At 41.7% G+C, this 15,036-nt stretch overlaps 1 protein-coding gene across 4 annotated transcripts in view; it reads right to left on the reverse strand.

The window, feature by feature from the left end:
• LOC146549089 (RNA-binding motif, single-stranded-interacting protein 3-like) overlaps positions 1–15,036 on the reverse strand; it is a 298,248-nt gene that overhangs the window by 142,287 nt on the left and 140,925 nt on the right. For all 4 annotated transcript variants that reach the window (XM_085261925.1, XM_085261923.1, XM_085261922.1 and 1 more), the window contains one exon: positions 8,280–8,338. In XM_085261925.1, coding sequence (XP_085118051.1) covers positions 8,280–8,338 — 59 coding nt within the window. The remainder of the gene's footprint in view (positions 1–8,279; positions 8,339–15,036) is intronic.

Raw genomic sequence — 15,036 nt, forward strand, 5'->3', positions numbered from 1 at the left:
TTTTCTTTCTATTGTTTTCTATTATTTTAAGTTAAGCAGGACAGAGTTCTTTTAAAGAAAGATTTACTTATATTCTCAAAAGTTAAGCATGACAGGCTTCTGTTTAAGAAGGAGACCTGTTTTATTGTGTTAATGTTGTCATTTTGAGCTAAAAAATAAATGGCTAAATGATCATTTGTTTCACATGTGTTCATATCACAAAGAATACACATCTACTTAAATCAAATTCAAGTGAAATGGTTAAAAAAATAATTTCACACACAAAAAAAGAGCTAGAAAATTCACCACACTGGGAAGGGTGAAGACAACTGGGTCGCCCGGCCCTGGCCACGAGGTGTCCCTTATTTATTTTTCAGGGAGTTGGCAACCCTAACAGACACACACAAAGAAACCGGTAACTGCCAGAAAGGAAATGCATGTGTAGCACAGCCACACATGTTAACATATCTAAAACTCTACCATAGAAGTATGCCCACACTTGAAGATGCACATTCGCACACTTAAGAGTTAGAACGGCAAACAGCCTTGAATAGTTACTCATTACGGCACACGCTGATGTGAAAACACAAGGAGCATAATCACATAATTTTACACAAAGAACAGGTGCAGTCCTTCCTTCACAGCTTCACTTCACTTAGTGAGCATCTTAAAATACCTGCTCTCCCTCCTTTCTGACTATACCTGGATATTACTAACCTTAATATTCACACGGGGTACCATCTTCTGCGGCACCATATTATCCCCATTTGAGCAGCAGTCTGTAATAAGCAATGTAATCACGTCAGGTACTAGGGCTTGAAAGCACCACCAGCAAGGCAGGCTAATATTTGAACAAAGCCGGATCAATGAAAAGCAAGTGCCCTAGGAACATGGGGAAAATCTCCAGGTAGAGACAAACATTAAAATCTGGACAAAGACAGATTGTCCCATTCCTCCGAACAACTATGCAGCCCATTTCTTTTGTCCTGCATCTGTTAGTCATTCATGAGGAACGGCCTGGCCGCCCCCAGCTAACTTTCCTCTGCATTGCAGTTATGATTTATGCCTTCCTTAACTAATCAAGGGCATGATCATTAGTCAGGGGATGTGCAAGGGGCCAGGGCTTTGGCAGGTCAGTGCAAGGCCGTATCTCACATAGTGGTTCCCCTGCCATCCATGGGTTAGGTCCAGGATAAGAGATGACTGGAGGTACGCCTCCTCAACTTTCACAGGGTCCGCTGAGGCATTTGTCAACAAACACGACAAGGAAAGGAATTCAGGCATGTGTGTGATGTAAAAATGGATTGAGACAATGATGAGAAACAAAAACCTGGAACGGAGATTCCCAAGAGTCTGCCACTCCAATTAATACTAGATGTTTCTCTTTGTTTAGATCCAGAGGAGAGGCAGTCAACAACAACAAATTAGAAATGAACAAATTTCCCAAATTTTGCAACAGATCTGTGTCTAAAAAAAGCATCTTGGGAAAACTTGGCTCCTGGTTATCACCTCACCATGACCTCGACTGTACACTTACAAGAATTAAAAATGCAATCGCATAAACAGGAGACGACCACACTGCATACAAAAACAACACAGGAAATGGAAGGGATACAAAAGGTCAGAGGCTCAAGGAATGCGATGGCTTTGGCCCGACTGTATTTATGACAATCTTGGCCAATCAGACAGCCTCTTGGTAAACTGCCAACTTGGAATGTAGTGGAATGCAGAGTGATTGGGAAATGGTGGGGCGGGGGGTTAAAAAGAGAAAAAGATTTATGTGTATGTGCTATAGGGGGTGTTAACAAAGCCTGCAGATGTTATCCAGTGACGTTCTGCATGCTGAATCTGTCCAGATCGATGTGATTATCTCTCAGCTATTGCTAATTAGAGTCATTAATACGCAATGCAAGCAGGGAACAGCACACACTTTCTCTCGCTTTCTCCTTCGGCTGATATCGCGTCTTTCTGGAATGGCTTTGAGCGAGCAGAGGCATTTGGAAAAGGTCTGCTGTTGGCCACACTTCAGTCAAGATTCTCATCTGCACATAATTCACTTTCAAAGGGCAGAAGGGGCGGCAAAGAGAATCCTTAATTGCACCAGCACAGTGCAGAACATAGACAAATGTTTATATCTTGGCCCTCTAATGAGAAACCAATAACGGATTCAGAAAGCACTCTGGTCTCTCCCCCACCCCCACCGCCAGCACCAATACACATGCACATGACAATGAAAAACAGGCCTTTTTTGATCAGCGTCACCTCATTCATCAATAGCCCTTATGCTGAGAGTCATGCAATACTCTATTTAGGCACTGATGCAGCAATAAATCTGTTTTTATAGAATGCAACGTTGCCTGTATTTCTCCATTAGGTTGTCGTTGTGGTAAGGGCACTAGATGCTTCAGAACGTAATGGTCAAGTTCCTGACAGGCTTTTAAATTGCACCAAACCGAGGCTGCACATGCTGAGCAGTCAGACGAAATTGATCAAGTTGAGCATTCAAAGAGCAGGGAAGACATTCTGCTTCCAATACACACTAATTAGGGTTTCAGTCAAACATACTGTACTTACTTCTTTAAGTTTTAAATCAAATGCCTGGAGACTTCAAACATGATTTAACTTTGCAGGGATAAAATAAGAGGTTAGCATGTTTTACAACAGCTCACCCACATAATAGAGTAAAGGCGACAGTAATTCTTTCAAGATGTCAGTTCATGTAATGCCCTTGTGAGTTTTTAGCATCCTCATGTAAAATGGACGGCAAGTTACGGGGCAAAGAAATGTACAACAACAAACTGCCGAACACACAGCCACAAGAGACTATCTCATCTCATCTATCTCCCACAATTCAGTGCGGTGGGCCGTCGCAGCAGCGCGCCAGTCGGGCCGGTGAATCTCAGCACAGTCTTATCTCCCAGAAGCGGAGGAGGAAACGGAGGTCCTTTAAAGGGCTGAGGTCATTTCCTCTGCCTCCGGGCTCTGGCAGGAAAAATAAAATGTCTCCATTCGGTCAGCCCTGCTTTATTTCAAATGCCGCCGCTGCCTTTTAAGAGGCCCTTGTGGGCATGGATGGCAAATGAGCGGTTTTGGGTTTTCGCAATCTATTCCTTTCTCTCTCTGCCATTCTCAATCCCCCACTCCATCTGTGATGTAAAGCCCAAATCTCTGCTGTATTTCTACAGTTTATGTGAAAGTGCAGAGACAGATATATAGATGGAGTATGAGAGGGGGAGAGAAAAACAGAGATGAAGAGAGAAGGAGAAGCAGAGTGAGAGTGCGGAGGTGCATGAGAGAAAGAGAGAGAGAGGGAGAGATGAAAAGCTGAATGCCTCCTCTTACCTGCAGCTCTTGACAACCCTAAAGCCCTTTCACAACTTCCTGTTCCTCTCTGAACTGGGCTACATCCAAAGCATGTGCGTGCATTTATCGGAACGCACGGCTTACATGCAACTGTTGTGCACCCTTGTAAGAGTACAGGTGTGTGTGTGTGTGTGTGAGTGTCTCACCGAGCAAGGGAGGCAGTGAGGGAGTGAGTCAGCGCTGGGAAGATAGAGAGGCTCATTGAAAGGCCTGCGTGGTGAGGTGGTGGAGGAGAGCAGCCAGAACAGGCAGACACGCAGGCACACATGCTGTGAAGTTAGGAAGAGGACTGATAGATCTATTGCGCAGCCACTGCTGCTGCAAGAGTCGAACACACCTCAGGCAAATGGATGGGGAGTGAGTGCGGGGGTACCATTAGTCTTTCGGTGTGTGTGTGAGTGTGCCCTTTGTGTTTGAGTGCGTGGGAGAGGTATATTACATGGTCTTGGAGTGTAGTTTTTATGATGTGGTACTTCAAACAAGGCTTTGCAGTACTTTACGGTGCACACTCATTTACTGAGGGCAAATGTATATACAGATGTACGGTTATGGAGAAACAAGGCATATATGCACATTAGTTAGGTGCCCGTATTGCTTCGTTTTTCTATGCACGGTAACTACACACTTCCCAAACACCTGACCTGTAAGCACACAAAAGCATCATCTCTGTTTTTCTGCATTACCACAACAGACAGCCTCCACTCCCACACTCAGCACTCCATCTCACATATCAACTAGCTTTTGTCTTAAGCTCAAAATCACTCTTTTTATAGGGTGGAACAGTCATTTCTTAAAGAATTATCAAACAAAGCTAGAATGTACATTTTAGGTATTATGAATAGATTCAGGGAAAGCTCATCATGCAAGCAAATCATCGCAACTTGCTTGATTGTCCAATAAGCACTTAGATTTAAAGAAAAAAGTAAAGAACATCGTGTTCCTTAATTCTGTGGGTGCTGTATTCCAAGTATGTGCTGCTTGATAAGAGAAAAACCGAGTGCCCAAAACCACTTTTCCTGAGGGGTATTAAAGGGAAGCACTGTGTCTGTGTTGTTAAGAGATTACTAGTATTCTTATTGAGGCTACTTGCTTGTGACCTGCTTATTTGAGCTTGTCATTACAGAGGTTTGTGAATAAATCCGTGCGTCATTAGCAGCTCACCCACCAAACTTTTCCCTGTCATCAGTGTACACCGATCAGGCATAACATTATGACCACTGACAAGTGAAGTGAATAACCCTGATTATTTCTTCATTGCGGTACCTGTTAGTGGGTGGGATATATTAGGGAGCAAGTGAATATTTTGTCCACAGAGTTGATGTGTTAGAAGCAGGAAGAACCGGAAAGCATAAAGATTTAAGCGCACTTCACAAGGGACAAATCGTGATGGCTAGATGTTGTCAGGATGCGTTGCATACCTAGGAAACACCTGGCACCAGAGTGCACTATGGGAAGAAGGCAAGTCAGCAGGGGCAGTGTAATGGCTTGGGCAATGTTCTACTGGCAGACCTTGGGTTCTGCCAACCATATGGATATTACTTTGACATATGCCACCTCCCTAAGCATTGTTCTAGAGCAGTGTTTCCCAACCACTGTGCCGTGAGAAATGATCAGGTGTGCCGTGGAAGAAAAATTATCAATATGTTTTTTGTAACATTTTGTGTTTGGTGGTGTGCCGTGCGATTTTTCTAAAGTGAAATATGTGCCGTGGCTAAAAGGTTGGAAAATCCAGAGCATGTACACCCTTTCATGGGAATGGTATTCTCCAATGGCTGTGGCCTCTTTCAGCAGGATCATGGACCCCGCCATAACGCAAAAACAATTCAGGAATGGTTTGAGGAGCACAATAACAGGCTTAAGGCATTAACTTAGCCTCCAAGCTTCCCAGATCTCAATCCATTCAAACATCTGTCGATGTGCTGGACACACAATCATAATAATAATAATAATGATGGATTGCATTTATATAGCGGTTTTCGAGACCCTCAAAGTGCTTTACAATTCCACTATTCATTCACTCTCACATTCACACACTGGTGGAGGCAAGCCACAGTTGTAGCTACAGCTGCCCTGGGGCAGACTGACAGAAGCGAGGCTGCCATATCGCGCCATCTGCCCCTCTGGCCAACACCAATAGGAGCTAGGTGAAGTGTCTTGCCCAAGGACACAGCGACCAAGACACACAGAGCTGAGGATCGAACCGGAAACTTTCTAGTTACAAGATGAGCTTCCCAACCCCCTGAACCACGGTCGCCCCCCCACACAAGTCACTATCATCTACGTCACCATCATCATCATCTTTACTGGTTCATACTTTCATTTTTAGAAATTACATATTTGTGCCTACAGTTGGCAGCTTGACATACAGCACTGAGCTCTCAAAAGGTTGAGTCGTTTGAAAGTTTTTTGCCATATGAGCAGGTAACTCTGCCGTTTGAGACATTTGTTTTTTATGAGTGTAAACAATCCAGTGGTAACTAATCTAAAGTCTTTGTTAATTAACTGATAAATTAGTTAGTCTCTGCAATGCTTTGTACAGTATATACAAAAGCATAATTATTTTAGACTGTTATGAAGAACATTTTACTCTTTGACAAAATATAAACACCCAAACGTTAGTCAGCAAGTACAAGGTCTGTTACTAGCTTGGTTTTCCAATGGCTGATTCTCTCTTAATAGCACTCTCTCAGAGATGACTGACCTCTTCTCTAGCCCATTTTTCACATGGTTTTGGCAGTGCACTCACTGAGCTGAGCTAAAGACAGATAACACAAAAGAGGGAAGAGGAGATGGAGAAGGAGAACAGACAGGAGGGAGGGAGAGAGACAGCTGCGTGATGGTAGCACAGTGAAGGTAAGCCACCATCCTGACATTTAAACAAGTGTCAGATACAGGGGGTCAGATGAATGGAAACAAGCCGTGACCAGATCGGGGCTGTGTGCCAATTTCGATTTGTTACGAGGAGCGGACGGCAGCCCATCGGGTTTCAGTGCACCTGCCTGGATCGCTTGCGCTTTGATAGCTGCTCACCTTTTGGGAGATGCTTGTCCCTACCATCGCCAAGTATTTGATCAAAGAAAATCAAAGAGAACTGCTGCACTCCAAAAAATAAAAATAGTTATGCATTTTGCCATTTTGTCCCATCCCATTTTCTTAAACGCTTGTCCAAGTCAGGGTTATGGAGAGGTTAGAGCTGTCACAGGTGAAGTGCACCGTCAACAGGTTGCTAGCAGGGCATCTTATGGGTTTAGATTTTCCATTGAACATAAAAGAAATAAGTAAATGACAGTATCAATAAATAAATATGTAATAAAATAAATTATATTTTAAAAAATACATTTGTAATTATAAATATGTATTTAAAAAGTACCACTTTTAATACTATAACAGACGTATCTTTTATCCTCTCTGCAACGTTATAAGGTCTTGGTGTTCAAGTGCACTAAGATCATTCACGTTGTAATTTGACATAGATATATATATAAAACAGTTACTGGGAGAGATGCCCAGGCAGAAATGGGAAGCAAAAAACGGCAAAAATCCTGTTTTTGTGCAGCTTTGCCTCACCTCAATTTGCCTTTCAAACACTAAAGAACTGTAAATTTCTCTTCAAGGTTACTAAGCCCTTCGTCCTCAAACTCTTCTTCGTCACCACTTTTCTGTATCCATCTACCTCTCTGTGACTGGGTGTAGACCAGGACCATCCTTTCCACTCATAAAATAAGTCTGCTTATATTTGCTTTTTGGCATCTCAGCAGTCCTGCATTCCAGGAAGGTGAGTTATGGGAAATGCTGTCTCCCACAAAAGCTGGGATGTTTTTTTTTTTTTTTTTTAGTGTTGTACATAACTCAGGTCAGCTGGACATGGACAACACTAAACATCTAATTTCTTTTATTCGCAACCCAGGAAGATTCAAAGATGTTTGTCTCACCTCTTTTTATACCTCTCACTGTCCCCTCTAATCCACTCTGTTCTGTGTCCTGTGACCTGTAGATATATCCTTGCTACTAACAGGCATCCAAGTGTTGTCTTTAATGGCCAGGCGAACTCACAAAAAGGACCTGCCAAGATAATCAGCCTTTTTTCCCTATCCTCTAAAAGGCAAAGGTTCTTTTCCTCAACATTTTGACCCAGAGCATGCCCAGCAGGATATACTCATGTGTGTAACAGGGTTAAGAAGGCAGCTTCACCTTGAAAGGCCACACTTCAGAGCCCGGGAAACCACAAAAAGCAATTAAAAGTATTGATGGAACTTCAATAGCTCTTAAACAGTGCTGCCAGACACCTCGGGGCAAGTAGCACACTAATCTTTTTTTTTTCCTTTCCCCTCCCTCATCCCTCTATATTCTCTTCTCTTTCACAATTTCTTCACTTAAGACTTCACTGGTCTTCATCATTAAAAAATTGATTCCTCAAAAAGTATTTACAGCCTTGTAAGGCAGCTGACCAAGGTTCTAAGAAGATGAGTTTGACAAAGATAATAACTGAAGTTTATCTAATCTTTGCTTGCTTGTTAGCCCTCTAATTGGCTGCATATGTTCAAGCATGTAATTGTGTGTAGTATGTGTGCCCCAGAAACAATTTCAAATGAGCCAGTAATGTCATTATTTCATGTGCATTACTGCGCGGATACTAATGGAAACACCCTTTCCAAATGATTGTCATCCGTACGACAAAGCAGGAAATCGAGGAAGAGATAGGGAAAGGCTAAGAGTGTGGCTCCCTTTCTAATCATCCTCTGAAGCAGGCCAGCGCCTCCAAGAGCAAGATGTTTACCTAGATCCTTTTTCTCACCAGATCACTGATTTACCCGTGTGCACCTTTCTCGGCCGATGTCTGAAATTTACAAAAAGGTTTGGACTGCGGCTCCTGTGACAGGACACCCACAGAGTGACAGTCAATGCACTTAAACAAGGCACAAAAACTAGACACTTACCTTTGCACTGGTTAGTGTTCTTATCCAGAATGGCCTTGGTTGACACTATTTTCCCATACCTGTAAAAACAGAGAAATCTAATTTAGCGTTTTACACTCGTAATAACCCACAGGGCCTTCGCCTGGTCGGACAGTTCATTTGGATTACCAACCTGTGGTTAATATATTTGCCTTATTTTCTATACTTTGCCATTTAGTTACAACGAGCAATTTGCAAAGTCACAGAAATGTCAAAAGCCACTGGGAAGAGAAATCACTTGAGGTTAATAAAATTATGTGTATGGCTGACTTGGAATGAATGGGCAGCCCTTTGGCATTTCAGAGAGTCACTGAACATTATAAAAGGTCTAAAAGCATGCAAGTGCAATAAACGGTCCTAAAGGTTGCTCTTTTGGTGTAAAGTAAAATTCATGTGTTGCTAATGAATTTATTTGAAATCTAAAAACTATAAAGCGAACACATTTAAATCAAAGGTGACTCAAAGGAATAATGATACGTCTTAATGAGCTTTAGAGGAGCTGGTAGGGTGATATGATGTAACCTTCAGACAAAGACAGTACAGTGCAGTAGCCCCTCCTGCTTCTGTTCTTTATGTTAAGCTAACTGTCTGTTGACTCTGGCTTCAGAGTGAATGAACATACACCACTGGGCCCCTCAGAGCAGCTCTACCGAATACGTTACAATAAAAAAAATAATATTGTAGGGAAAATTGGCAGCAATTGTCATAACAATTTGGGTCTTTTGGTGTATCTATCGTCTCAGATCTCCCTTTCAGAAAGAAAGTATCCAAGAAAATACCCAAATTTTACCGCTATGTTTGTAAATGAGTGAATAAATTCTAGACTCCCCGTATTCTGGCAGATTCTGTAACTGGAATTTGTGATATAACTTATTCATAAAAAATATAAAACGTGTATGATGCTGGAGCCTATTTGGACCTGTGAAAATCCAATACAAAAGTTGAAATTGCCAAAGGAGCAGGACTGCATAAAGACACCTACGGTATGCTTATAAGCTTACATGTCACTGATGCAGCTCCACGCAAAAGCAAAAATATATTTTATTTCTTTATTCCACGGGTCTATATGCAAAGTGGCTTGCAAGGAATTTTTTGACTGACCTTCCTGACTGACAGACAGCAAGGTCTTCTATCTGCTTGTCTCAGCTAAAACTGCAATATGCTGCACTGTGAGCTGCTCTCTAAGTACACTGTGTGCACTAATGTACATGCGGAGATATACTACATGCATGCATGCGTGCATGTGTGCTGATATGTAAGTGGGAACAATTCCCTGTATGTCAAAAGCACATCACAAAGACTACAACAAAGGACAAAAAACAGCCACCCTCATCGCTGCATCTGGGCACACACACTTACATACACTCACACTTATTCTGTAGGGAAGAAGCAGTGGTGCATCCCGGCCCATATTTCACCAGCAGGGGATAATTGTGCCATTTCTCAACGAGTGGCGGAGACTCTATTTATTGCATGCTGCGGTGGGATGGGTGGTGGATATGAACTGATGAGCTCCGAGAGGAAAACTACCAGCTCGCACACACTAATACAGATACCACACGAGTACACCCACACACACATACACGCATACAAACACACAGAGCGACAGCACTCACCAATCAGTGGATTGTCTCTCTTCAGCAGATAAACAGGCCATTTTAGCCATAGGGATTCATAATCTACTGCAACAGAGTGGGACCTAAGGTGCAGCGTTTGATCATACCGAGACACTCTCAAGCATAAGCACAAAAGATGAACATGGAACAAGGAGTTTTCACTTGATTAGTGAATGTGGAGAGCTGGGGCAAGTGCCTTCAGCACTCGCTGAGCTACAAAGCTGTAAGTAATTTTGTAGCACATTAGAGATACAAATTTAGATTTGATTTTTAAGTATTGATAAAGGAAGTAGGTGGGAATTACCTTTGTGTTCTACTAATACATTTCAAGTCATTTGAATCGTTTGACAGCAAACATCTTCAAAATTAAAAAAGCCTAACTTTTAACTAAACTAGAACATTAAATAAGCATTCAAGACCAGCATGTCAATAACCACATAATCAGTTGAGGCAATGTGTCAAAATTTCCCAGCTACCCTCAGTCAGTTTAGCACCTGCTGAAGGCGGGGGTAACACGTGCTGAAATAATAAGGATGTGAAACTACATGGAGAGCTTTAGTCTAGTTCTCAAATATGAATTATTGGTTTTCTTTACAGCTTTAGTTAATATTAAATCGTAACTAGTCACTAAAGACATCTTAACTGTAATTTAGTCACTGCCCTTTGCGAAAGGAATATTTCAGCGGAATAAGAACGTGTCTAACACCAGCTGCCAGGTCCTATTGCTGTTTCTACTATTTAACAGGTGATTTTTTTTTTTGACTGAATTAAACACTAAAGGAGCACAACTTAAACCCCCAAAATAAAAAACAGGCGATAGACTCGGCTAGTCACTGACAGCCTATTACTCGCCCAGCCTTACCAGTGATTATATTCATTCTTACGTCATAGTACTGATTTTGTGCTGATTTACCGCCAAACACCACAGTATATGAAAGGGATTGTTATTTGTTTATGTGCACTTAGGTGTCTGCCCTCCTTCAGTACTTGCGTGAAATTTTTTGTATGCTTTCAGTCTGGGAAGCAGTTAAAAAGCCCTGTGCTTTTGGCACAAATTGGGGGAAAGTTCTCATTAAAACTTTGTTTGGACTCTGGGGAAGCAGGAGACAGTAGCTTTCCAATGCCAACTCATCACTGCTTGCCTCATTAAATGTTAAAGATGGCTCATCAATGGATCCTATCCGCGGTCCAAATACACGCCACAAAGATACTGCAGCGAGATGAAAAGGCAAGAAGGAAGGAGCAAGCTTCAGGCCCATAATGGAAACATATTGGAAATGGATGAAGAATGTGATCAGTATGGTCATATATGTGTCGTGTGTGTGTGTGTGTGTGGGGCTGTGGATAACCCTGCTGGAGGCTCCTTCGCCTCTCTGCCAGGCAAGCCTGGGGAGGCTTTGATGTGACAGAGGCAGTCCCTGTGAGGCGCAGGTTTAACACTGTGATGCTGCGGCCGGGATGCAGAGCCTGTCTCCACTAATCCTATTTCAATCACTCTTCCAGCCTCTTATCTCTGACTCTGCTGGCCTTCGGCCCTCCCCCCCTCCTTACAAATCTTCTTCTCTTACTTGTTCTCTTTCTGTCTTAATGTCTCTCTACCATCTACCATTTCTCTTTCCTGTACTGTATCCTTATTTCTCTCCTTTTGTCTCTCTTCGCCCTCCTTCTTCCAAATAGAAATACAATGGCAATCATTCTGATGCAACATCGGATCAACCCCAAGAAAAAGAGACACCAGAAATAAAACTGCCTATAAAACAAAGGCTTTACGAGCTATTTTAGGCTGATGAAAATGTACAAATTGTGGTTGATGTAAAACATGTCATTCGTTTGACAGCTGTCTAGGGACTGGAAATGTGATAAAATTGAAGCTGAGCTACATTTTTTTTAGAGGGCAGCTGCATGTGCATGAGACATCCCAGAACGGCATTTCTTTCTTTCTTCTCGCTCTTGCTGGATGAAAGGATCCAGGCGTATTCCATTTCCGTCATCAGAGCTGAGAAAGTGAAGTGCCTCTTTGCTGTACGTGGGCAGGCAGAGAGCTGCCCAGAACCACAACACGTCAGTGTGGTACGTACAAAAGCACAGGAAAGGAACGGGTGGATGGACCACCCAAGTGTTGTGCTTAGACCTTGCCCTCTGCCTCTTGACACACTTTACAAAGTGACTGTGTGTTTGCACGATTACACAACACAGCACTGCCTTGAATAGCAGGTAGGTGAAACCTGAACTTGGATGTGGGACAACCTCCTCACATCTGCACTCCCAGAAGGTCTTTATGCCAATGCTTGGTGAGTTGTGAGTATGCGTTTCTTTTCCTGTGCAAATGAAGGCTACTATAACGGCATATGATAGCCCATCTGTGCATGCATATGAAGACTTGAACATATGCATTACTTGTGTATACTGGGTGGCACTGTTTGATCAAGAACAAAGGAAAAGTAGCAAAAAAAAAAAAAATTGGAAAAGCAAGGAGTAAAATCAGCTGAAAATTGTATAAAAGCAGCAACACTCTTTTTTTAGGCTTGTTCAGCACCTTTGGAGAACCCGTGTAGGGACTTGGGGCAGGTGCAAAGGCACACTATGGAGAATAGTAACTGTATTCTATCATCTCTGCAGGTCTTTATACAATTAATTAGAATATAGATACTCTAGCTGAAAAAAATATGAGCAGTGAGGGTTCTTCCCATGTAAAACCAGATGCAGGAGACACCCACTATCCAGATTTACTGTTTCCTCTGAGCAGTAAATATTACCCCGAGGGTTTCCTTAACCTTAAAAAGCACACTGTCTTATTAAATATGTGTAATGATTATGCCATATTAGTACCCTTGTGAGTTGCACACAGCAGCATTTGAGTACATTAACTCCACTAATTTCCAGCAACAGGCAACAATCAGCTGACTGAACAGCCATATTTTTAAGGATGAGTCCCGCCATAGTAAATTTTAGCAGCTGTGAATTTGGCTTGACGAACATCTGCTTAAAGTTGAACAGCAAAGTATAACACAACACAAGTAGAAGGATGGATACTACAAAAAAAGCAGTTTTCTCCGTCTTATTTTGTTCTTTTTCCAGTAATCAGTAAGAATATATGGACATACTGTATTGTGAAATTACACCTATTTGAGAAAAACAACATTACATATAGTTTTATACAGCACATTTTATTTTGTTAAGTCTTTGATGGTAATTCAAAAGACAGGTGTCACTGCGGCAGATGCACAGAGAGGGCAGAATGGGAGAAAAAAGATGGGAAAGAAGCGCGCCTTCTTTATAGTCTTACATCAAAGATAAAAAAGAAAAACAGGATGTAAGAAAGAACCAAACATAAAGAGGATGACAGATGAAAACAGGAAATCTTGGGCAAAGATCACATGCGAGCACTTAAGCCTTCGAGAACACGAGTCATTAAAAGACGAGAGAAAATAGTACATACACTCACCGGCCACTTTGTTAGGTACACTTGCTCAGCTGCTCAATAATGCAAATATCTTATAAGCCAATCACATGGCAGCAACTCTATGCTTTTAGGCTCAACAAAATTGATCTCTTGGTCCCTGATCTGCTGGGACAGTCAGGTGGTAGGGTCAGAAGCTGGTGTAAAGAACATGAAAGCATGGATCCATCCTACCCGGTCACTGACAATCACTACAACTCTCATGCTGTATACAAGCACTATGCAGCATCTGCCCTTGACCGTCCCCTTGTAACAGCTTAAGTGTCACACAGCTCACACATCTCCAGCTCAGAGTTTAGGCCTCCTGTTTATGCTGCAAAATGTGGCAAAGAGTTTGAATGTCAGTTGTAAACTAAGTGATGTTGTAAGCTTAGAAAAGAGAAGTTTCCAGAAGAAAGAACATTAAGAGAGCATGTAGACGGCTAATCGTTCATTTAAACATTCAAGGATGATAAAAAAAAAAGAAGACATGAACAAGTAAAAAAAAAAACATTCAGACACTCAGAATTAGACATTAGAGAAAGGACACACAAATAATAAAGATCCAGTGAGAAGGGAAAAGGTAAACCTCTCATGACTCATAATGCTGTTAAGCCCTAACACTAGTGAAATGACATCAGTGACTTCTCATGATCCCTGAAGTAAATGGAAACGCATGAAAACCGTGACCAATGCAAAGTGAGTGCAATGTTGCGCTTCAACACACTTCCTTTTTTTGCCTTAAGCAGATACAATGTGCATTTTACCCTCTCCATCTATACAGTATAACATTGATTCAATACGCTTATTAAATGAAAACAATGTCAAAAAAATCATTCAGAAAAACAAAGACTACAAAATTTATACATCGAAACAGTGCACTGGCAAGGATGAGAAGCGATAAATCAAAAAAGCTTCAACAAATTGGATAATTCCTCTTCTGGCTTCAGCAGTCAATCTTTTTCTTGGCAGAATCACTTAATTTTGTATTTTTTTTTTTAGGTGCCGGGATTCCCCAGAGTTTTGTTGGCGGGTTTGCAGTAAACTGGCGAATGTTTCCTACCGAACCCTTAACAGCTCTAAATGCAGGAAGGATGTTGGAATGGAAGGTAGTCTGGCTGTTTGTAGTGTTTTTTCTTTGCTTTGCTTTTTTTCTCCTGCTTCTACAAATGTCACATTCTTTGGGCAATAACAAGCTGGCAGTAGTACACAACATCTAACAATCAGGCATCATAAGGTAATAGAGCTTCATAATTTGTTAGACGAAAAACAAGATAATGATAAAGTCCATTCATTTTCAACAGAACGGAGCTAAAGTGTTTGGCCAGCGTATGTCATCATACCCATCTGCTGAAGTTGGCTGTGGTCACACACGCTGTGGTCACTGGCTGTCATCAACCATTGTCATTTAACTTTTTTGCCCATTTCTGTTACTGATGGGATTTTATTTTTAATGAACTGGCAAGTCTAAAATGGATGACAAGTTGATTAGAAACATTCAAACTTACTCACCTCCCTCAATAATAAGAATGGATAATAGCTGCAAGCAGAAATGAAGCTGCCGGGCGCCAGTGAGGTAATTTATAAAGGAAAAGGAGGTAATTTAAAAGTTTTAGCATATGTTCAGAATTCATTGTTACAGAGTTAAATTTAAAACAATTCATTTTCACATTAAGGGATGTTC

Source organism: Mchenga conophoros, linkage group LG22 (genome assembly GCF_057382185.1).
Source record: "Mchenga conophoros isolate Kocher_MC1m ecotype Shallow Benthic linkage group LG22, M_conophoros_male_GT1.1, whole genome shotgun sequence".
Lineage (NCBI taxonomy): Eukaryota > Metazoa > Chordata > Actinopteri > Cichliformes > Cichlidae > Mchenga > Mchenga conophoros.